The sequence below is a fragment of the Calidris pugnax genome, unplaced genomic scaffold (genome assembly GCF_001431845.1).
Source record: "Calidris pugnax isolate Ruff unplaced genomic scaffold, ASM143184v1 scaffold82, whole genome shotgun sequence".
Classification (NCBI taxonomy): Eukaryota; Metazoa; Chordata; class Aves; order Charadriiformes; family Scolopacidae; genus Calidris; species Calidris pugnax.
This window is the reverse complement of record NW_015090833.1, coordinates 3,168,410-3,192,149: the sequence shown is the minus strand read 5'-3', so window position 1 is coordinate 3,192,149 and position 23,740 is coordinate 3,168,410. Positions and strand designations below refer to the sequence as shown.

The 23,740-nt window shown below is 41.1% G+C and overlaps 2 protein-coding genes across 3 annotated transcripts in view; one reads left to right on the top strand and one right to left on the bottom strand.

Moving 5' to 3' along the window:
- Positions 1–23,740, top strand: part of MTOR (mechanistic target of rapamycin (serine/threonine kinase)) — a 70,076-nt gene that overhangs the window by 21,927 nt on the left and 24,409 nt on the right. The window contains exons 29-33 of the mRNA XM_014941451.1: positions 16,899–16,974; positions 18,279–18,418; positions 20,970–21,070; positions 21,882–21,997; positions 23,351–23,428. Of these exons, the coding sequence (XP_014796937.1) occupies positions 16,899–16,974; positions 18,279–18,418; positions 20,970–21,070; positions 21,882–21,997; positions 23,351–23,428 (511 nt within the window). The remainder of the gene's footprint in view (positions 1–16,898; positions 16,975–18,278; positions 18,419–20,969; positions 21,071–21,881; positions 21,998–23,350; positions 23,429–23,740) is intronic.
- ANGPTL7 (angiopoietin like 7) lies at positions 461–6,861 on the bottom strand. 2 transcript variants are annotated; one of them, XM_014941449.1, is made up of 5 exons: positions 6,224–6,861; positions 4,436–4,539; positions 3,939–4,133; positions 2,911–3,109; positions 461–2,024 (listed from the first exon to the last, which is right to left on the bottom strand). In XM_014941449.1, the coding sequence occupies exons 1-5, from the start codon at positions 6,600–6,602 to the stop codon at positions 1,855–1,857; spliced, it is 1,047 nt and encodes a 348-aa protein (XP_014796935.1). In that variant the 5' UTR covers positions 6,603–6,861; the 3' UTR covers positions 461–1,854. The 2 variants fall into 2 exon arrangements, with proteins under 2 accessions (XP_014796935.1, XP_014796936.1); XM_014941450.1 differs by having other exon boundaries at positions 4,436–4,536.

Below are 23,740 nucleotides of genomic sequence, written 5' to 3'. Positions count from 1 at the left end.
CATCAAATTCTGCACACTTAGCTTAGATAGATCTCATTCTTCATATGTCAAATAGAAGATACTATAACAAGAGTGTATTGTTTCTTGAGCTTTGTCAACAAGACAGATGTCAGGCTGAAATACCTGCACAGGATTTGGCACTAAACTACGTGTTTTAAAATGTGAATCTCAGTTTCATATCACAGAAATGTTAACTCTTAACATTTAAAATGTAAAAATTGATTTTGGTTGGGCTTTGTCTGTATGCAGTGAGTTTCTCAGCCCTCCTTGGTGTTGTGGTTTCCCGTGTTTTTCCCCTCTTCTATTCTTTCATATTTTGTTCTCTCGTTTTTCTGAGGAAAAGGTAGAATTCGGTGTATTCCCTTTCCTGGCCTCAGTTACTTGTGCAGCTGTTTCTTTTTGTATCAAGAAGCAAGTTAAGGAGCAAAGACTTGAAGTAAAGCAAGATTAAAAAGGGAAGACAATTTATTAGAAATGAAAAAGTTTAGAAAACTTTAAAAATCCATCTTATAGACCACAGTTAAAATAGTTCCAACTATAGTTCCACACAGTTGAAATTTACAGTATGAATAGTCAAACATCTGTAAGGCAATTCCCGAGATGGCTTTATCTCCCATTTCACACAAGACTGAACAATTTAAATTAGATTCAAACTCTCTTTAAGGAGAATAAAAATAGATATATTAACTATAACTATCTTTTCCAACAAATTCAAACAACAGTATGGATAAATGAAGAGTCTCTTTCTTTAACTGTATGTTTTAACACTGTGTTATGTAAGGGAGAAACATACTGATCTTTGAAATAATATCTCTAGGTAACTTGTAATTGGGGTATTTTTCAGAATAGATTTTAATATTGTTCAGCAGAGTACACTAGCAAACATTCCCTTATATTTTAAAAACTTTTGGCCCTTATGGATTCTCCGGCGTGTACTAGTGTTTTGCTCGTGGATACAGTGGTTTTAAGTGTTGGAATTGAGGTTTTTTGGGTAGGCTTGGATCTTTTTTCTGACTTGCTCTTCTCTCTTAATCCTATTGACATAAAGCATGCTTATATTCTAACCTGAACATAATTTGGTGGCAGCCCAGAAAGTTGCTTTCTAGTTTATCAACCTTTAGGTGATCTGTGGATAGGAATAAACATCGCAGAGCATATGGGACAAATCCTTCCTCCAGGGTTACTCTCTGCTGGGTGCAGCCCCCTGGGGGGGACTGACTTGAGGCAGCAGCAGGAGTTGGCAGAAAAGCTTCAGGAGAGAACTTGGACAATACTAATTAATCCAAAATTTTGGAGCTGTATTTTTTTCCTCTGTGGGAAAGTAAGCCAGTTACTATACACTGAAGAAAGGTGCATGAAGGACACTTCTGACCAATTCTTCTGGTTTGAAATTAGGATGTCTTTTTTGTGTGTGTGATTGGAGTCCCTCTTGGAAGAAGTTACTCAGCAAGGCTTACTCTAGGTGCTGAGGGAAAGGCAACCAGGAGGCTTTCTTTTTTCAGTCCCTGCCTAGTTGGTTAATACTAAGGCAACCCACTAGTCACAATGCTAGTGAGAACACACCAGTAGGTTTTCTGAAGGTGCTGTAAGTGCCTTCTGTCTAATCTATTCCAACACAGTATTTTTTCCCTTTGGAAAGAGTCTTAAGAGGAAGAAGTAAGTTTGAGTCCTGATAACACTAGTGGCTGTGGCTGGTGTGTAGAGTGCCTTGGTGTTTGTGTGTGTAGCTAGACAGTGTGTAGCTGCTGCAAGTATTTGATGAAATGAATAATTATTTGGCTGATTTTGAGCTGTCCGTTGCCCACCTTCTGTGCAGTGGCATCATGTAGCTGTACAATCAAATATTGGTTCCCTCTATGGTTTGAAATCCTCTGGGCGGATCTTCATCTCAACTCTCTTCAATGAATAGGTCGATCCGTGCCACCCGTACCAGGTGATGCCATCCATGTTCTTGGTGTGTTCTCCTTTGCGGTAGTAAACCCCGTTCAGATTGGAGTCTGTGCAGCAGTTATACCAATATCCACCTTTTCAGAAAACAAATTAATATATTCCTGGTGAGCCATTTACATAAATTAGGTATGTTTTGTATTAATAATAAGAATTATTGCTCTTTCCTGAGGGAGAGTGACCAGAATGCAGCATTTAATCCCTGGAGCCTATGGCCCTAATAGCTGGGATTGCAGGTAAATTCAAAACATAGATACCAAATAAAGACACAAATACTAAATACATAAATGGTTTACATGGTCAAATTAGTCTGGTAGCTTTCCAGTCTATTTCTCATTTCTCTTAGAATATTTCCTCGTCAATGTTTCTGTCTCTGAGAGTTTGCATAGGAAACGGATCTGGGTTCTTAGGGAGGGCATCTTAAGGCATTTAAAAGGTTTCTGGACTCTGCAAATAAGCTGCATTACTTTATTGAGACTGATATCAACAATCTTATTTGCATGTCATGTGGGGGCACAACAGGGAAATGAAAAATAAAGGGCAAGACACAGTGAAGACAATTATCTTTGTGACAGACCTCATATAAAGATAATAAATTGAATGAAGAGAGTAACCTCATTAGAGGCTCTTAATAGAGTAGGAATAAAGGTTAGAATTCAGGTTGAACGTTGAGGTGCATGTAGGATAATAATATAGGAGAATAATTACAAGTCCCTAATGCTAGAACTTGAAACCTCATAAAAATATAATAAAAAAATAAAAACCTTATATACAGGAATAACTTCCTGCATCACTGAATTGCATCAGCAGCTGAGATAGTCTGTATTCCAGAACTGGTCACCTCTCCCTTCATTTGCCATCCAGGTGCTATTTACTAATTACTTGGAAAGAGGGAGTTTTGGGCTCTCTTCACATGGCCCGGGCAGCTCTCTCAGGACAGGGAGACGTTTCTGTGTGTTTTACCTTTACGGAACTGGGCACAGTCGTCCACGCACTTGTCATTGTCCTTGTCCTTCGTGCTGAAGGCTGTGTTGTTGTGGTACCTCAGGGAATCACGCCCTGTGTTGCCAGTGTAGTTCCCCACGAAAAGCCGGTAGCTATTGATCTCATTGCTCAGGGTGAATTGGTTATATTGCGCGTAGCGTATGTTACCTTCCCAGTCCTGCCACGGAACAATGAAATAGGTCCTTTTAGAATGGTTATGGAAAGGCTTCACCAGCTATGGCTATATACACTGTATGTCATATAGCTTTTCTCAGCCCTATAGTTTTTATGAGGTTTTTTCTGCCTCAGACTGCAGAAACTTATCTGTTAAGTCAAAGAAACTTTCCAGTTTCATATTTCCAAGTCTTATTTGCACTGGTATTAAACAATATGTTTGGAAACCTGGTGCACAGCTCTTGCATTCAGCTTCCTTGTCTCAGTGTGCTGCACCAAGGATTTTTTTCCTTTCTGAAAAGTGATTTTTAGATATAAAGCCTTTCAGCTCACTTTTTCCTTTATACATATCCCATCCCTCAAAGCTATTTTATGAGCTGTCAACTAGTCTAAGTCGAACGCGAGCCTTTAGTAGACCATAGAAACTGTTTTGGGGTAATACAATGCAAACTCTTTTGTACACAGGCTGTAAAGAAGTTCTGCAAAAGGAGAAGACTCTGAGTCTCTAAAACTGAGGCATCTCTGTGAATCTTTAAATCTGAGGTCAGCAGTTTGATCTCTGTCTGCAGAGGGTTCCACAGGATTGTCTAGAGCCCCAAACACTCCCTAAGACACAATCTGTGTGCAGACAGAAGGATGTCCTACTAACTTTGTGTGCTGTATAACATAATTCTGTCTTGTCCTTGAATGTATCACTAGGTCCATCCTTCTCTTGTAATTAAAGCATGCAAATTCTTTGGGCCTCCTATAGAGATAGGAGATGGTATCTGCCACTAGAGAATCACTTTGTACAAAAACCCTTTTGCTGCTGAAATTGAGAGCTTATTAATTACCTCCAACTCCACTCGCAGAACGGTGGGGCGTCTCGAAAGTCGGTAGATATTCTCATTTCCCAGCCAGAAATCTCCCCGAATATTGCCAAATCCTTCCCTGTATTGTTTCCAGTCCCTATTGAAAGATGTCAAACCAACTTTACGTCTTTGGATGAGAGTCCAGCCACCTCCATCTGTCTCCATGTCACAGAACACCTAGAACAGGAAAAAAAGGTAGTGTTTACTTGTGAAGTAAACTTAGGAAGGCTCAGTTCTCCTAACACAGGACAAGATGCTGCTCCAGATCTTGCAGCTTGAAGAAATTCCTATATTGTTTAAGTAATGGAAGAAATTAAATGAACTCATTTTCTGTTTTCCCTCTTTCCTTCCTTGAAGTTTGCCTAAAGTGGAGGGTATCATAACTCAGTATGTGCTCTTCTCATCTCTGTGATGGATAAGTATTTCTTGATTATATTTGAAAAGACTTGTCATATACATTGTGTACGTGACATCCTTACCTCCAGATCTGGACTCCCCAGAAATTCATCAGGAGGCAACTTGTAAACGCCAGAGATGCGGTAGTTCCTCTGGTAAAGCGACGAGCAGTCATAGACAGCATCTACTTGAATCAGAACCACAAAGTAAGAATACGAACAGCAAAAACAACAACTCTCCAAGTGCGGTTTCTGTAAAGCTTAGTTTGTAGTACAAGGAGTAATTAAGGGAAGAAGACTTCCCCAAGTCTAATGTTTTCTCGAAATGGTCCCGTTCTCATGTACACATGCATTGAAAAAAGAGGTGGTGACACTGGGACTGTGATGTTTTCTTTCCTTCTTGGTTAGTTTTTGGTTTTTAACCTTTCCTATCCAAAGAGGAATGTGTTCTCTTCACGTTGGGACTGTGTACGTCTGTGCTGGAAGGGAAAAAGGTATAGATACTTGCTGTCTACTCCCAAATAATATGGCTTATCTGGTAGAACGGCTGGGCCTGCTGCCAGGTGCCTGTTTGGATAGTGTCCTCGCACAGGTCTGCACACGAGGTGTATTTGCTCAGCACTTTTTGTGCTGGAGCCTGTGACAGAGGTGATGGCTTTGAGCTGCGGTCAATCTGTCAGTCTCTGCAAGTCCCCTTTTCTCCCTGTGCAGGAGCTGGCTTGAAGATCGTAAAACACATGGCTACTCTTCTGAGGAAGATAAACGAAGCAAGGCTTTATCCATTCTGACAGTTTTTAATTTAGTACAGACTAAATGTCTCTTCCCTGGTGAGGTGAGATGTGTCTGTTTTAAATAACCTTCTGGGCCAGCCAGTATATTATTGTATTTTTTCTGAACCTTTATTACAGCTCCAAAGAGATATGTGATGGTAAATTTTTTGTTTAAGACCCACTGTAAACAGTGGTGTGTCAAAACTAGCCAAGTGAAACTTTTTGTAAGAAGAATTTAGTAAACAGATTTAGACATTTTTCCTATGCATTTAACAAAAAAAATCCAAGCGAAGTCTTTTGGCAAAGCCAGTCATCCCAGACAACAGCACAGTCTTTTTTAAGGACGTTTTAAGCTTGTTGCAGTAAATTTCATGTTATGTGAACAAGAATGTCACTTTCTTCTAGAAGAAGTGGCTTCACAGGTAGCTGACCTACAAAATGTGCTTGCATTCCACGTTTAGTACAGGCCTGTGCAATCACTGTGTGCAGTGAAATTTTCCCTCAGGGAAGAGAGAATTTTGAACAATTTAACTGTGTTCTGGCCAGGCTTATATCACAGTTTGCATCTTGCATCATCTGCAGCCTTGAATTTTTGACAATTATCATTCAAATAATGGATTACTCTTTTATTCTGGTTCAGAGATTGTCATAAAGATACAATTACAAGTCTCTGGTAATGCTTGGAGAGAGTTTCTAACTGTTTTACCAACTCCTAGTCCCCTGTCAGCACTGTAAACTTGGAGCTTATCACTGCCAGAGCCATTCCCTGATGAACCCAGCTCCGTTTCTTTTTATTTTTTAAGCACTATGGTACCAATCCAAAATATTAGACTGAATTCCTCACTACAAATACAGTACCTGTTTGGTTTTTCCACTACCTGATAACAGACATACAGACTACAGCTGGATCTTTGGAGTTTTGACAGATGAATTCAAACTGTTTTTCTCAGGATCGCCTGCCTACAGAAGTACTTTAAGCAGAAGTATTCAGAGTGCATACTTGCTAATCACATTAGTGGGACATGCTAGCATTAAAAACTAGTCATTAGTTTGTTTTGGGCATTAAGAGGTGTATCTGGGAGCCTGGTGACTCCTTCCTTACCAGCGGAAGTTTGTGTGACCGTCTGAGCTGCCTGGAGTTGCATGATATCTATCTGGTTGTTCATTTCGGAGTACTTGCTCTCGGCATCGATGAGGCGGGACTCCATCTGCTTGGTGCTCCCTTCCAGCTCCATCACCTGCATCACCACGTTCACCCAGTCGCCCTCCTGCTTCTTGCTCAGCTCCTGCAGCATTCGGCTCAGGTTGGCGACTTGCAGTTTGAGGTCCTTAATCTCGTCGCAGCAGCCCGGCATCCTGGGCTGTGCGTTCCCATTGAGCGTTCTCCTTTTCGGAGGCTTCTGCAGCAGCGCTGGGTAGATGGCCACGGAGGCAGTGACAATGCAGAGCCATGCCAGCTGAGCTGTGGATCTTGCTGGCATTTTTGCTTACAGCAACAGAAAGCTTCCAGCTGACTGCGGGTAGTCTGAATGCAGCTGGGGTAGGTAGGAAACTTTCTGCAAGTACTGCAGCAGACTGGTACCTTGCTGTCTTCCAATGAAGTGAGGCTCTGAAGGTGGAGCCTGAAGAAGTAGCTTTTTTTTTTTTTTTCCAGACCCCTCCTGTCAGAATCTATGCACTTTGGAAGTCTGTCTCAAAGCATCTTATATACTATTTTTCTGTTTACCTCCACCCCCCTGAAAAGCTTTCTGGCCCCTCCCAGTTCATCTGTTCATATCAGGTGTTTACAGGGTGAAACTGGAAGAGTTTTCAGCCAAGAAAGATTGGGGAGAGCAGGAAAGAGTTCACTCGGTTCTGTCTCGAAGGGCTGTTAGAGAGGACTAGGAAATGAGGAGAGTTTCCAGCAATTACTGCCTATTGGATTGTAGCCCTCTTGGTGACTAATTCTGGCACTCAATAGCTTAAGAGTATTAGAGGTCCAGAGCGTGAAAAGGCTGGCCAAACAGGATGAGTTTATAAAAGTTCGAGGAAGGTAACTCCTTAGCAGGTAGCCCTTGCTGCAACAAGTCCCATTTATGCATTTCCCAGAAGTTGTAGGGGATAACTCTATGCTTGCAGTCTTTATTAATGTAGAAAATACTTCAGCAAATTCATCAGTTCAGCATCTAATCCTCCTCTCACTGGACACTGGTGTCTCTGCACTATTTGTTTTGTAGCATTCAGTGCTGTTCTTTTCAGAGATGGGATATCTGAGGATGGGATAGAAAGAATTCTGCAAAACATTTAACTCAAAACCCATGCCTCTCTTTAGTTATAGTGGACAAGTGAAAGGACAGTAGGTAATGCTGAACGATACTGTACTTAAAATTGATGATATTTTTTCTTACAGTCAATGGGATCTGTCAGACTTAAGTATTGTGGAGGCCAGTTTACTAACAGGTTTTTAGGAAAGGAAAATCTATTGGTAATTAAAATGTCCACAGTTAAATAAAGTGTAGGTTTAAGAGTAAACTTTCAATCTTTAGATAGGGTATAGGTCAAGTATCAACTCGCTGAGATAGCGACTTCCAGTCTCCTCTCTTGTATCTTTTAACAGTTCAAGAGTTGATTATACTTGTTTGATCCCAAAGTAGAACCATTTCAGCAATGATGCAGCCTTGTGCAAAAGGATCTGCAACTTTTGTTCTAGATCCTTATGGATAAGGGATAAGGTGTTTCTCCCCAGGCCAGCTGCCCTGTATTTGCCCGACATGTGGGTTCTTGCATCTCCCTGCAGAGATTCTGGTAACTGACAGAGAGAAGAAGCAATGAAGGAGTAAATGGCTCATGTATCTTCTTCTGGGGTAAATGCCATGAAAGCTTCTTGGTGTCCAAGAAAGCTAATCTTGCTCCTTTTACAAAGAAAATGAGGAGAAACCCAACTGAGACATGCGATCCCATCTAGGCCGCTTTGGCTGATCCAAGGCGGCTGCAGGATTTCTGCTTAATTAGAAAAGATTAGAAAAGCCTTGCTGATCTGACATTCACTTGTAGAGAAATAGGAAGCACCATTTCTTGTTGGTGCAGTTTCTCTTCCTCCTTAGCTTTGTTACACTGGTTGCTAGATGCTTTGTTTCTGCCTCTGGTTCTCACCACAGCTGGGTGGTAAGTCTTCTGCAGAACTGTAATGAGAGGCCCCACGGGATGGAAAGATTTAGGAGGATGAAAGCACCAAAGCACTGAAAGGGTGGAACATGGATTCAGATGTTTCATAAACCTGAATTTTCTTAGAAGAGGAAGAGGGGATCTTTTAGAGGAGGTCAGAATTGGAGGTCTCCAAACAGGCAGCGTGAATGTCTTGAGTTTAGCTGTGGGTGCCTGTGGGCTGTACTTCAGGCAGAAACCACTGTAATATCAGCTGGTGAGGTACTGTGTGGGACTGGTGACCTCAGATGTTGCCAGAGATATGCAATTATGATTTGATTAACGTACTGAGGATACCTCCACAGCAGACCATAAGCTTCAGTCACATTTTTGTCATGGACATTCCAGAAACCTTCCATAGCAAAATTGCTTTTTATACTTCAGACCAGAAGTGCCACTGCACACGGATGAAAGCCTGACCTTTTTGTTCTGCCTCTAATCCTGTCTGAGCCCTCTTCCAGCTGGAGCTTCTGCCATTCCCAGGGGCAAATTCTTCTCAGCCTTCCTGTGATGAGAAATGTGTTTTTGTCGAAGTTGGAACAAAGAATAGGACAGGCCAGACTCTGGCTTCTCCACCCCAAAAAGCCACCCTGCTAACACCCCCACTGTGTTACATAGGACTTTGATCCATTCTGCTGCTGCTATCACTCACCACAACTCTCTTATCTGTCTTGTACAGTCTGATTTTCAAATTTCACACACAGACATCACGAAGGGCAGATGTGGAAGAGGGAAGCCACTCTTAGGGTCATGCATACCCTCTTGATACAAATTTTGGAAGGATCCAGGATGCAGCCAGCCTCTTTGTTGCACACAGATATTACAAAACAGCACAAAAAGGCCTCCAAATCCCATCTCTAAACTGGAGTATTTAATTGGAAGTGAGACAGCCAGGGTTTTATTTTGGGTTCAGTCTCTGATTTGTCTCATAATGCAAGCAATCTTTTTCTTTTTTTTTTTTTTTTTTTTTATACTTTGATTTACCTGTTTTAAAACAGAGATAATACTTCTTTGTTCTCTCACTTTGTTCTGCATAAGGGGGTGACAACAGACATATTATGCAGGAATGGAAAAGAGCACAAATCTTCCCATCTGTCATTACTTTTGAGGAAGCATTAAGAGAGATTTGGGCAGACAGATCTCCCTTGGCAGGGACCTCAGCCTTAATGGAATTTGACTTCTTTATGAGTATTTGAAAGATGAGTCTTTCCTTGTTGCACAGAGAGCTGAGTGTAGTCAATTGCAGTGATGCCAGTCATTGCCAGGTTGGATCAGCTGTAGAAGCTGACATTCTGTAGGAAATGGTTCTGCTGTTACACACTGCTGTACTTACAATTTGAACTCAGGATCCTGTTATGTTTTGGGCATAGCTAGGGAGAAATTAGTTCTGTGATTAGAGTCCTATTTTTCTTTTCCCCAATGCTGACAGAGAAACCCAGTATCATTTGGTCTGAAGTCCATTGCCATAGTTTTCTTCTGTTATATTTTGTATATGGAAGCTAAAAAGCTGAGATCCTGAAGTCAAGAACATGAGGCAAATGCTTTTTAACTTCATTAGCAATGTGGTTTTGAAGTGGTTTGGAGAACTGAGTCTAAATATGGTTGCAGTTAGTATGTATCCCACGTCTAATGTTGGTTGATGCTACCAAATTCAAGTCTATTAGTATTACTTGATTGGAACCAGAGATCTCTTGTCCCTGGAGGGCCAGATTAAATCAGTGATGGGTTTAAATGACTGCCTTCTCTGGGAAGCTGTTCTGGCAGGTGTATGTGAAGCCGAGTCAAGAAGAAAAGCTCAGTGCCCTGTGGCTATTTATTTGGTAGCCAGTTATTGCAGAACCCTTAACATGCATCCGGCAAATGCTTAGAGTCTCACATTCCTGGTGCTTGCTGAGATGGCAAAGGCTCTGGTGGATCGCAGGAGCCCACGCTTGTTGAGCAACACATTTTTTTTTTTTTTTTTTTTTTTTTTTTGCATACTTTGATTTACCTGTTTTAAAACAGAGATAATACTTCTTTGTTCTCTCACTTTGTTCTGCATAAGGGGGTGACAACAGACATATTATGCAGGAATGGAAAAGAGCACAAATCTTCCCATCTGTCATTACTTTTGAGGAAGCATTAAGAGAGATTTGGGCAGACAGATCTCCCTTGGCAGGGACCTCAGCCTTAATGGAATTTGACTTCTTTATGAGTATTTGAAAGATGAGTCTTTCCTTGTTGCACAGAGAGCTGAGTGTAGTCAATTGCAGTGATGCCAGTCATTGCCAGGTTGGATCAGCTGTAGAAGCTGACATTCTGTAGGAAATGGTTCTGCTGTTACACACTGCTGTACTTACAATTTGAACTCAGGATCCTGTTATGTTTTGGGCATAGCTAGGGAGAAATTAGTTCTGTGATTAGAGTCCTATTTTTCTTTTCCCCAATGCTGACAGAGAAACCCAGTATCATTTGGTCTGAAGTCCATTGCCATAGTTTTCTTCTGTTATATTTTGTATATGGAAGCTAAAAAGCTGAGATCCTGAAGTCAAGAACATGAGGCAAATGCTTTTTAACTTCATTAGCAATGTGGTTTTGAAGTGGTTTGGAGAACTGAGTCTAAATATGGTTGCAGTTAGTATGTATCCCACGTCTAATGTTGGTTGATGCTACCAAATTCAAGTCTATTAGTATTACTTGATTGGAACCAGAGATCTCTTGTCCCTGGAGGGCCAGATTAAATCAGTGATGGGTTTAAATGACTGCCTTCTCTGGGAAGCTGTTCTGGCAGGTGTATGTGAAGCCGAGTCAAGAAGAAAAGCTCAGTGCCCTGTGGCTATTTATTTGGTAGCCAGTTATTGCAGAACCCTTAACATGCATCCGGCAAATGCTTAGAGTCTCACATTCCTGGTGCTTGCTGAGATGGCAAAGGCTCTGGTGGATCGCAGGAGCCCACGCTTGTTGAAGCTCTCTGAAATGCTCCTTTCCCTTCCCAGGAGGTGTGAAACTGTTCACCTCTGGCTCTGGAGATGCTTATGGATGTTCTGACATTCACCCTGCTATAGTTTTACAGTAATGACTCCATCCCTAGTAAAGGCAAATAAAATTTCTGTCTACAGCAAATAATTATTGTAAATCTTTGAAGTTAGACAGGAACAGATGGAAAAGTGAAAGGGCCTGATAGGAAACAAAACACGGATGCTTCCAACAATCATTTGTGACTTCTTTTTTTTAATTTAATATATCCTTTCTTTGCATAACCAATGCACAAAGACTCTGGCTCTGCATCTCACCTTTTTCAGCTAAATATTTTCCTTGGCTTTTTTTTTTTCTTTTCTGCCTGCAGTGAATCCAGTTATAGAATCGGGGATACAAAACCTTTTCAGCCTGAGCCACAGGGCTGGCTAAGAATTTTATTGTAACGGTTTTCACTGCTTTTCCTTTCAAAGCTCGTGAATGTTTTCATTTGATTTGCAAGCATTTATATCAAGATTGGGAATTTGACCAATTATAATGCCTGTGAGCAATGTGGTGTGCCCTTGCTGAAAAGCTGAAGGGGCTGCTTCTCTGGCCTGCAAGCAGTCAATCATCACAACAGTTTATTGAAAGCAGCTCTCTGCTGGTATTGGTTTCTCAAATTTATTTGTTCCCAGCATGGGAATAATTTTTAGTGGCATGATGGAAATGCATTGGTTTTTAAAGTTGTTTGGGGGGCAGTTGGTTGCTTTCCAAGGTTTGTTGAATCAAGGATTCAGGGATGCCTGAACACAAATAAAACTGTAGAATTGGGGAAAGTGGCCAACAAAGCCAATTCCCTTTGCCAGAGGATTATCTGTTCCCCAAAGTCTCCACAAAGTAGCAGTGCCTTCCACTTCTAATCCCAGAAGCAAGGTCTCAGCACTTCTTCAGAAGGAAAAACAGGCTTGACTTAGGGTGGTAAAATCTGTTACATGAAGGAGCTTTCTAAACAAACTTGGGGAGACCAAAATAAAAGAGTTTGGCATGTTTAGACTTTGCACGCAAACTGCTTTATTGCAAAAATAAGGTTTCTTTACCAAGTTTTAAGATGCTTTCTGGCAATAGGAAATGTGTGTGTTCCCTCACAGACAGGCTTGGGACCTCCTGAAAAAGCTGTGTTAAAAGAAAGTTTTTCATTTTTATGGGAAGATGGGGAAGGGTCCAGTCTCTTGCTTCTGAGTTCTTGAAAATTTAATATACTTTGAGTGACAGAGAATATTGTTAGAGACCCTCAAAGGTAATGGAAGACTGGGCTGCTCCCAGGACTGTATAAAAGAGTATATTTCTAGTAAACATTAGACATTTATACCCGGGGTTTGTCGAAAAGTCCATCATTTGAGTGCTCTTCCTGCTGAAGACAGTAAAGTTGTTTTTCATTCCCAATTCATGTCTGCTTTCTGTTTAAATTCCCTCTAAAATATATAAGCAATAGGAGTATATTTCTCTTAAATAGTGTTTTTTTGTGATTCTAGCTCAATGTGCTACATTTTAGTCCTTTGCGCTTGCATTTTTATTGGATGCCTTAATCAAATAGTAGGTTTATGTAACATTCCACTACTAATAAAATTCAAAGATTTGAGATTTTTGACCAAGATTTTTATGTCAGGGAGTTTGCCAAGGGTAGTCACTTTTTCCAATTACGATGTTATTCCATCTCGACAAACTTTTTTTCGTCAGAAGACTTGTCATTTTAATATCCCACTCATCGTGATCAAGTGCCACAAATAGGTAAGGGTGGGACAGGAGGACTGAATATTATCCTGGCTGCAGTACAGATATTAATTAATAAATGGGAGAGGGTAGGAATTCTCTATAATCTTGGATTTAACTGTGCCAGGCTCATTTCCTTATCCAGCTGCCCCTTACAGCTGCTGGAGATTGTGCACTTGGAATATAGGAATTAATGCTCTTCTTTTTGTGATTGACATCGATTTTACTTCTGCTGTGCTGCATTCTGTAATTGGGCAGTGAGTCCAGGTGAGCCAAACTCATACAAAACTTCATGGATGGAATGAGTTTTGCAACTGATTAATCCTCATTTTGAGGGAAAGTATAAGGATCGTTCTTATTTTGTTTTGTTGTATTTTCGAATCACTTTTTTATTGCATAGAATGTGAAATTAAATGGTGGGTATTAAAGAGTGAAATTAGTGCATTAGTTCAAAGTATACCAGGCAGCAGAGCTGAATATTTAGGCGTTTCCTGAAAGATGGCATCTGTAACCTGTGATGTACCAAACTTATATCTAAAAACCTCCAAGGAAGGAGATAAATTAGTCTTCTTTTACGCCCTGCTGCTGAGCCTTCAAGTAAAGTAGGTGGTAGTGGTGACATTTTTCTAGCTTCTAAACAAAAATGAACAGATAAATATGTTTTATCCTCAGTGGATATGGAGAACAACTGATCTTCACCTTAATATTAACTTCATATTATCCTGAATTAGGAACAACTGCAAGGACACCACCCAGTAAACAAAGACTTAAGTTTCTGTCTGCTGAGTTAGCCAGCAGCATTGGTTCTATCTTGAGAGATGTTTTCCCACCTTCTCCTTTAATCCAGAAAGATTTTGTAGTTATCTTTTTCCAGATAGAAGGAGAAATCTATCCCCCCAGTCCTAATCCAGTAAACTGCCCTGATTTCCAGCACCAACACTGTGACTAAAACCCCCTGGCAACCCTGCCTGGCTGGAATATCAGCCCTTTGGGGCCTCTTCTGTGTGCCTGGATGCTTTTCTGTAGCGTTGGTCCTTCTGTCTGGTCTCCAGCACAATAACTAGAACAGCTCTGTGGTGCTTCCAGAGTGTTAGAAAATTCGAGAAGATTCCACCCGAGCACAAACCTCATCAGATCTGCAGGGAGAGGGGCAATGCCTTAACGGGAGGGTGATTTCTAAATGTGTATTTTGAAGGTGTTAACAGGGCTCCATGTGGAAGTGCTTTTCCAAGAGAAGTACAATGTACAGGCCCACTCCCAGAGAATCTGGATGCAGAGAGTTGTGGGTCTGTTAAGAACATACTGCAGTCAGCTGCAGTAGTAGGGATTTTTGGGAGCTGTCACTACACCTCCAGCAATCAGAGCACACTGAATCCAGTATTATGAGAAAAAGAAATCTGAGGTCTTTCAAAACAAACCAAAAACCCCCTCTAAAACACAACATTAGAACTTAATCCACACATAACAGTGTTTCCCTTAACCTGTAAAACTGAATAGCAAAATGATGCAGTGATTACTAAGGTTTTATTACTCAGAAGAAATAAGTTAGTGAATGTTCAGCCGTATTAATAAAGCCCACCCTGATGCACAAGTCTTGCTTTGGGGGCATTTTTGTACTCTTCCTGGCAATTGTGCTGCTCTGTAGTTAGGTCTGTTTCTGCCAAAGCAGTGAATGCTGTTGCTTCTTCCTCATCCCACCCCTATTTTGTGTATATATTATTTTAGTGTGGTACATTAAATAATTGACAGGAGATTTCCCAGTCATGGCTTATCCTGGTCCACAAAATCACCTGTCTTTACTCACGGTGTGGGCTAGATCATTTGTTACAATAGAATAATTTATGATTAATAATGCCAACACAATGTTCTATTTACTGCTGTGTGTTCTTTTAAATCAAAGCCTTTCTCCTTTCCCTTCCCTTCTTTCCCCTTCCTTTGCTTAAAGCTAGCCATAGGCAGCTTTGACATATTTAATTCTACTTTGGAAAGAGAGAAACAAAAAAAGAATAATTGAGTGCACCAGGGACCATCAGCAGAAGAGCAGTGCTAATTGTTGAAGAATAAAAGATAATGGCCAATTTTGTCAGGAAGCATTGACAAGAAAGATAAGTTGGAAGTAATTAACTGTCTGACATGCTGGAAGTGATGTGTCTGCCAATGGCTCTTTAAATCATCAGGATATGAAATGTGACAGCCATTTATCACTTTTATGAGGCACTGCTGCCTGGCTTTCCCTGGGGAAGTGTGGAGCTGGGATGTTCTTTCACTGTCTTGCTAAAAAAAGGTGTGGATGTATTTCAAGTGCTTCCCATTTTGGGGTGCCTGTCGTCCTGAACTGCAATTACGGTGTCTTACCCTAACGAAAGCTGATTTGAGCTCAACCATTCTGAGGTCTTATTTCCAAGAGTATTTTACTTGATCTTCCCAGATTGCCAGGGTGTGTCTGGGAGCTTGGTTCTTTAGTTGTCAGGAAAGGAAACTTCTACAGATGGAAGAGATATAGCAGTGATTTGAAAGTTTCCCCTATTTTGTCTGTTCAGAGCACTCCCTTTAATACTGTAGATTTCCTTGTCTCTTACTGATCAACAGGCCTCTCAACGAGGGGAAAAATCTGCAGTTGAGAAGGGGCATTTGTGAAAGCTGCCTTTATCCACAGCAGCATATTCAAAGACCATTGAAAGTCTTAATTTTGGATTGTGGGTGTGTTGCATCTTGCTCAGGTGTTGGGGCATTGCTTTGAACAACTTGGCACTTCTTGTTCTCCAGCGCCACGAGGGAAAGAGGAGAGCAATGAGCCAGAGACCCTTCATAAATAAGCTTTATAAAAATAGCAGGAGCTTCATAAAAATTTTATTTCCTCATTAAATTGGGATTTAGCAAAGCACTGATCACCAAGCACCAATGTGCAGACAGAGCCGTTTCTGATAGTAAGATCACAAAACCAAGGTGAGAAAGAAATGATTTAAGAGAATGGCTGTACGTCGTGTCACTGAGCTGGAGACCCAGGCTCATGAGTAGTTATTTTGCTTGTGCTTCACACAATTCAACTCGCCTTGCAAAGCCTTACTGGTATGGGATGAGGACTGGCTGTGATGGCAGGAGTTTCTGATGTGTTCTTGAAAACCAGCCAAAGAAGAGTGCCTGTACTGGTTAGTGCTGGTGCTGAGATGCTATAGGAAACGTGAAACTGAAAGTAGGGTTGCAACAGGCTCACGAGTAGCTTATTTTGCTTGTGCTTCACACAATTCAACTCGCCTTGCAAAGCGATGTGCCTTACTGGTATGGGATGAGGACTGGCTGTGATGGCAGGAGTTTCTGATGTGTTCTTGAAAACCAGCCAAAGAAGAGTGCCTGTACTGGTTAGTGCTGGTGCTGAGATGCTATAGGAAACGTGAAACTGAAAGTAGGGTTGCAACATTTTTGGGAAGTCGGCAGGTATGGTCCTCATGACATTTGTCAGTGTTCTAATGATGTAGATCATTTCCCAGAGCATTAAAATCTCTATTTACATATTTAACGGGGTTGGTGGTCTGTTTTGGGGGGGGGGCAAAATCAGTACTGTAAAGCTCTTGATAAGTGCAGCTATTTGAGAAATTATGCCTTTCACACTATTCTCCCTATGGAGGCTGCTATTTAGAATTGATAATCATATGCAACCACTTTTGTGTAACGAGTCTTGAGAACATAAGCAGAGAGTATGCAGGCAAATATATAGTCATTGTGCATCTTACATAGTCTAATCATTCACTAAAAAGTTCTAAAGACAAAGAAGGGTGTTCCATTGGTATTTCAAAGTGATAGAGCTTGGTATTATCAAGCAGAAGCTCATTCCAGCCCCTAACAATTGCCAACTGTGTGAAATGGTCTTTCTCTTCCTACCTTTTCAGCATTAACAATAAACTGCAACAGCCAGAAGCAGCTGCCGGGGTACTGGAATATGCCATGAAGCACTTTGGGGAGCTGGTGAGTCCTGCTGGATAACTGCCTTCTTCATGTCTTATGTTTTCATGGATTTTGTAAGGGGTTTTTTGGGTATATGTCGTGGTGTGTTAGAGTGATGGGAAAAAGTACAGCAGCCCTGGAAGCACAGTAGACTCACCCCTCTTATTAGGAACCACTAGAAAGTGGGAACAGGTATAAGCACAAAATGGTGGAGTGTAGGATTATGTGTGGTTTTGTCCTAGACTGGAGAAGAAGTCCTTTCTGGGAGAAGTACGCACTTCAGAACTTTGTTACAGCTTCTTATGATTCCTTGGGTGGATTGAGCAAAGCTCTATGTTACCTAATTCTGACCTCACTCTTTAGCAGTAATGTAGTTCTAGCAGTAAATGTGGTTCAAAACACAGAGTTTGCCAGAACAGGCAGTGAAAAGAAATTAAGAGGAGCTGTGAGCTCTACTTTCAGGAACTTACTTGAAATATTATGACTCGCTGAGAAGTTAAAGGGCTGGTATATAAATGTCCTAAGTGGAAGACCTGGCATAAGGAGCTTGGTTTATACTGAGCCTGCCCACAGGGCTGGGAAAAGAATCTATTCTACAGCCTTTGTCAAGACGTGAGCTGCCAAGGACTGAGCAGAAAAACATTGGCAGAGATAAGTATGGAAAAAATATTAAGGCTTTTTATTTCTTGAAAATTAGAAACAAAATCCATAAACAAAGACCAAAGAAAAGTTTATGCAGCTGATAAGGATCACTGCTTGGTTTGCTTTTAAAGTCTTTGTTACAAACCACAGCCTTTTCTTGGGAGGGCTGTGATTAGACCCCAATACATACTACCTGCTGTATTAAATAAATGGTCTAGCAGTAGCCAGATTTTGGGTTTGGATTTTTTTTTTCCAGTTAGTCACTCCATTCCTGAACACAGGGCTGTTGTTCTTATTTAAATGCAAGAATGTGCAACAATAGGAAGTGGAATATTTTATAGATTTATCCTTTTTCCTGTTCCACTCGCTCCCCCTCTCCAAAAACAAAAGCACCAGCTACTGAGCTAGTATTTCAGTGGCACTGAATAGGGGGATGATGTTGGATTGATCCCTCTGGTAAATCTCAGTTCCTTTTTGTGCAGGTTAAGCAATACTCAGGATTCCTGTTTTCGCACTAGCTCAAGGCTTTTCTGTATTGTAGAAGCCTGTGAGGGTATTCAGAATGAAAAAAGGTCTACATGATCACCATAGAGGCAGAATTGTTCTGGAAAAGCTGTATAGTTATTATGGAAAGGTGAATATTAATCCCACTGTTTATTCTGATTCTCCCCACACTCTTTTAGGAAATTCAAGCTACCTGGTATGAAAAGCTTCATGAATGGGAAGATGCTCTGGTGGCCTACGACAAGAAGATGGACACAAACAAAGATGATCCTGAGCTGATGCTAGGACGGATGCGTTGCTTGGAAGCACTTGGTGAATGGTAAGAGGGGAATGCCTGAAGATTGAGGAAAATGATGCCTTTAAAAATGGTGTCTAACTCTTCTCTGCATGCTGTCTCCAGGTGAAATTTTTTTTGCCTGAATTCCTATTTACTCCTGCTTACTTAATAGTTTGAGTATTTCCAGTGACTTCTTCCTATGTTCACTGAAGTCAGAACCAGTAACAGTTGTGGGACAGGCCATCTGGTAAGGTCTCTCTGAAAGAGAATCTGCTGTCTTATGATTGGATCAACCCTATTCGTAACAGAGAAAGAAACTGTAAATAGAGGGGACCTCTCAGGAAACATTAACTGAGCAGCACATGTCAAAAACAATCAGAAAAGGAGCTTGTTGGGGCCCTCCTTTTTAAACTCTGATTCAGATATGAGAAACTTCTCTATTTATTCATGGTCAGACCTACACTATCCAGAATGCATACTCTTTTGCACAGCTGTTAATGAAATTCTCTTTTTCCCAATAGTCACCTGGGTGTAAGATTATGCCAAATAAATTACTGCCACTTTAAAACCCTTTTGCCCATCTTGTAGATGGCTGAGTTTTTCATTATTACACTTTTTTAGCATTCATTAGGCATTGTCTTTGTGGACATTTGGTATTTCAAACCCCGTGTCAAATGTATGTTGTCAACACATAGCTGATCAGAGTCAGTTTCTGTGAGGGTGAGCTGGTAGTTAACTGGGGGCTTCTGTTTTACTCTCTGTTCACTTCAATTCAAAGAAGATAATTGGAGAAGGCATCCTGTGCACTGTAGCATGCAGTTCTACCCAGGGGCATGGGTGATTTGGTCCAGGTTCCGCCTTCCCACTGAACTTAGCATGTCACTGGAGCTCTCTCCTGATGGGTCCTGACGTGAACCCGTGGGATGGCACACAGCAAGGAGATTCCTCTTCACTAAAGTCACTTTGCTGTCAGAGAAACAGAGCTGTTTGAGAAACCTAATTCTGACAGCATTTTTCTGCCCTTTTTGTTTCTAGATGAGGGTGAGGCCTATTGGGCGTAGCTTTTTCAGCAGGAAAAACAGATCCTCTTACTGAGAGTTTCGCAATCATCTTTTCTAGGATGTTTCTAGGCAGTTCCCACCAGGGATTTACAGAATTTCTCCCTCCAGCAGGACATGTATTTGTGTAAAGCATTCTCTATGAACCTCCTGCTTCTTCACAGATCAGTGACAAGTATATGACAAAGAGATGCTTTTCTTCTGTTGGTGCTAAATCTTGTCCATCTTTTGGTGGTCTGTACTGATGAGAGCAGTCACAATCTCACAAAGCCCCGTGTGCTTGCTGTTGTGGAACCGCACTCCATCTCTATGCAGATGGTTTTTACAATTCAGAAGTGCCTTTGCAAAGCGCTGTCTGCTCTGCAGCTGGCTATAGCAACAGCAGCAGGAGACTCAGAATTCCAGGGTTTGGCCACTGATATTCTTCAGTAGTGTTCACCTTGAGTGTTTGTGCTGCTGGAGCCTGCTTGGCAGAATCTGACAGTTAATCTAGAGCTGATACTACGCAGCGGCACTATTTCGGTGCTCTGTGCAGTGACATTTTGAAAGTACAGCCAAAATATTCTTAGCCATTTGTCTCCTGATGTGGTTATGTCTGCAAGAGCTGTACTATTAGCATCTATGAGGTCCTGATTTACTGCTGTTGCTAAGTTTAGCTTGGTTTTTAATTTGATTTGGTTTTTGTTGTGTGGTTTTTTTCCTCTGCTGGGCCATTAAGCTGTCAGAATGACTCTCTTGCCTGTGGCAGCCCATCAGTTCTGTCTGACTAACTCATCTTCCTCTTTGGGAGGGGAGGGGATGACAGTGGAGAAGGCAAGGTGGCCTCCCTCGCAGTTGGCAGCTTTTCCACTGCTACAGAGTATCCAGCCTGAGAAATTCTGGAACTGCAACACCCACAGTAATTGGTTTGATTAATGGAGCATTCACAGTTGATTTAAAAGAAATAATACAAAAAAATCCTGGTGCTTCCTCTCCACTGGAGATGAAAGATTCGGATCCCCTCTGAAATCTTGCCATGACAAGTCTTCATATGAGGTTACAGCAGCATTGATTCTCTAGCCTCTGTCTCCCAACTTGGTGATGTTTTTATCCAACATGTTTGATAGCAGGAGCCACATACAAGCTATCCAGATAATATGTTCTTTGTACTGACACTTGCAAAAAATTTTAAGCATCCCTCCTTTGGTGGTGGTTTGGTTTTGTTTTCTTGGGAATGGGGTTTTTTTTCTGTGTTTTAGAATGGAGTTGACAGTTCAGTTTGTAAAATAGGCATTAGCAATACTAATTGCTGAGGAACAAATGCAAACTGTTGTCTGGATTTGTGTTTTCAAAGCATAGTGTGCTTTTAATTTATTTTCTGATGATAGGGCCATCAGATTAGCATGTCTGAGTTGGCCAGAGGAGGAGAATCCTATTCTTCACGCTCTGTAAAAAGAACGATGGGGCTGGCTGGCACCTTACCTGTGGGAAGTGGTTGTTTACCAAAGCGGAATTCTTAGAAGAATTGCTGATCAGAAATTGTGGATTTTTCTTAGGGGGCAGCTCCACCAGCAATGCTGTGAAAAGTGGACGCAGGTCAATGATGAAACTCAAGCTAAGATGGCCAGGATGGCTGCTGCTGCTGCCTGGGGTCTAGGTAACGTATCCCTGCGGTAGTGTGTGACAACACAGGTTATGGAAGCACAGATAGTTTTAAATCACTTTAGAATTACAAAATATAAGGAATGGCAGAATCAAAGAACAGAATGATTTATGTTGGGATATGAAGTAAGCATCATTCACCACTGAAGCCCTTTGGAAAACCTGCATTTACATGAGGTCTCCCAGTGTGGTCTCAGGTATCAGAGAGACTGCCTTACTGCTCTGTGCAGGTCATCAGTCACGTAACCGGTCCCTTTTACTTAGCTTTGCATTGAACATAACTCAGACTTAAGATGAGATTAATGGAATTTCTCAGATTTGTGGCAGACTTTTATTTACAAACCAGAACAATATCTGTTGAGCATTTTGATAGGTTGTGTCTGCTGAGCAGACAATCTTAAGTGGAATAAATCTATAAATGGTCCAAACATCAGTTATCCTGATAGCCAGCTATTTACTAGAGAAGCTGTCTGCCAGCCTTTGCTGAGGAAAATCAATCTTTTGCTTTGTAGGACACTAATTCATTCAAATATTCTGGAAATGTCAGCATTTTACCTTTTCATCACAAGGAATGCAAGAACCTTTTCCATGAGGATAACAATTTGCCTAGAAGGAAAATGCCTATGTTTGTGCTTGTCTGTAACTATGTACAAAATATACAGTTTCTGTATGTAACACAGACTTAACTGTAGAAGTACCACCCAGCATTCAGGCCTGGTGGCTGGTGTCTGAGCACTGTAGCACAGCTCTGTTTTGATCCTGCAGAGAAGGCTGTTGTATCAGTGCGGGTGTGTGTGTCTCTGCAGGCCAGTGGGACAGCATGGAAGAATATACCTGCATGATCCCAAGGGACACCCACGATGGGGCTTTCTACAGAGCTGTACTGGCTCTTCATCAGGACCTTTTCTCACTGGCACAGCAGGTAATTATCTTCCTTGTTGGCTTCCCAAAACCTGATTTAAGATTAACTAGGCTATATTGCTGCACGGAAAGACATGCTGTTCTAAAACAGTTGGCTATAATCTATGAATTGCCCAACAACCCTTTTTCTCTCGATGTATTAGACCTTGGTGATTGAGTTTTCTTGTATTTCCAGAAACACAGCAGTGAATATATGTGCAGACAGTAGTGGTCCAGTGCTGTAGATTGTTAAAATGCCTTAGTCATTCTTAGGTTTCTTTACTTTTGTGTCTGTTTTCTAGACAGTGCATAAGGATTATCTCAGCAGAGGTTTCATTCTACAAGGCCCTGCTTGATAAAAGGTGTTCACGGCATAAGACACACATGAGATTCTTCATGGGTGTTCTTTTTCATGTACCAGAACTTTTCTTTGAATTTTTCTAGCAGCAGTGATAAATCTTAAATCTTAGAGGTGAGAAATCAAGGCAAGGGATGAGTCTCTTCAAGAGAGCCATGTTGGTATGCTTGTTTGTCACAGATTTGCAGAGCAACATTTTCCCCCTCTGTAGATGTGAAGCATGTTGTTTACTTTCTAAGGAAGCTCAAGTACCATTTCTGAGAATTCTGTGCTGCCTTGCCAGCTTAGATAAAGGAGCAATTCAGTCTGCTTTGTCAAAACCCATACATAGATTTCTGGGTGATGTGCACAGTAAATTTTGCCAGGCGTTCAAAAGGGTAGAGTTTGTGATTAACCTTTAACATTTTGAACAGGAAAACATATAGATGAGAGATTATATAATGATTGGAACCACAGCAGAGTTTATTTCATGCTTGAAGAGCACAGCTTAGTTGGAGGAAAAGAAATGGAATTTGTTGTCCTGTAAAATTCATAAAAACCTGTTGGGTTATGTAAAACAGTGAAAGCTATTTTCTATCATTGTATATTATCAAGAGACATTTCTCAAGGCTTTTTTGTAACTGACTCTCTTGCACTAAAATGTGATCTTCTCATTTCCTTTAAGATCTCCTTTCCTTTAAGATTTGCCTTTCTTTTTCCTTCCTTCCTTTTACATTAAATGTTATTAATGATGATCTCTACAATGACAGCAGGATTAAAAATACTGCAAACTTTGATTTGGTAGAAAGACAAACTTCAGACTGTGTGGGTTACAAATTAAGCCCCCTTGAGTTCCCCTACACCTGCCCCTGGACACTCTTTCCCTGTCAATTCTTTTTCCTGTCAATTGATAACATCTTTTCCCTGTTCATGTTGGAGAAGGGAACAATGCCAGCTTTATTCATGAGATGGAACAGATGAGTAGCAGTTCCAACATAAAATATACCACCGTTGCCCCAATATCTTGTTCTGTTTCAGTGCATTGACAAAGCCAGAGATCTGCTAGACGCTGAGCTGACTGCCATGGCAGGAGAGAGCTACAGTCGAGCCTATGGGGTAAGTGTCTCACTCTCAGCCTTTTCCTCAGAGAATGCTGCTTCAGACTGTCTCTAGAAAGTCCATAAAACTCCTGAGTAGCAATTGTATCAAACATAAGCACGGTGCAGGCATACAAGCTAAATGACTCGTCAGATAAGAAATATAACTTTATAGGAGCAGCTTTTGGGACAAATTAAGCAGTGAAGTGAGATTCCCCCCACAAAGAAATAAGAATTAACATTCAGAAAGCTTGAATCAGCAGATTGTCTAGATATAGCAGTCTGTATTCTACGTGTTGGGCAGCATATGTACTTAAGATTTTGATGCCAA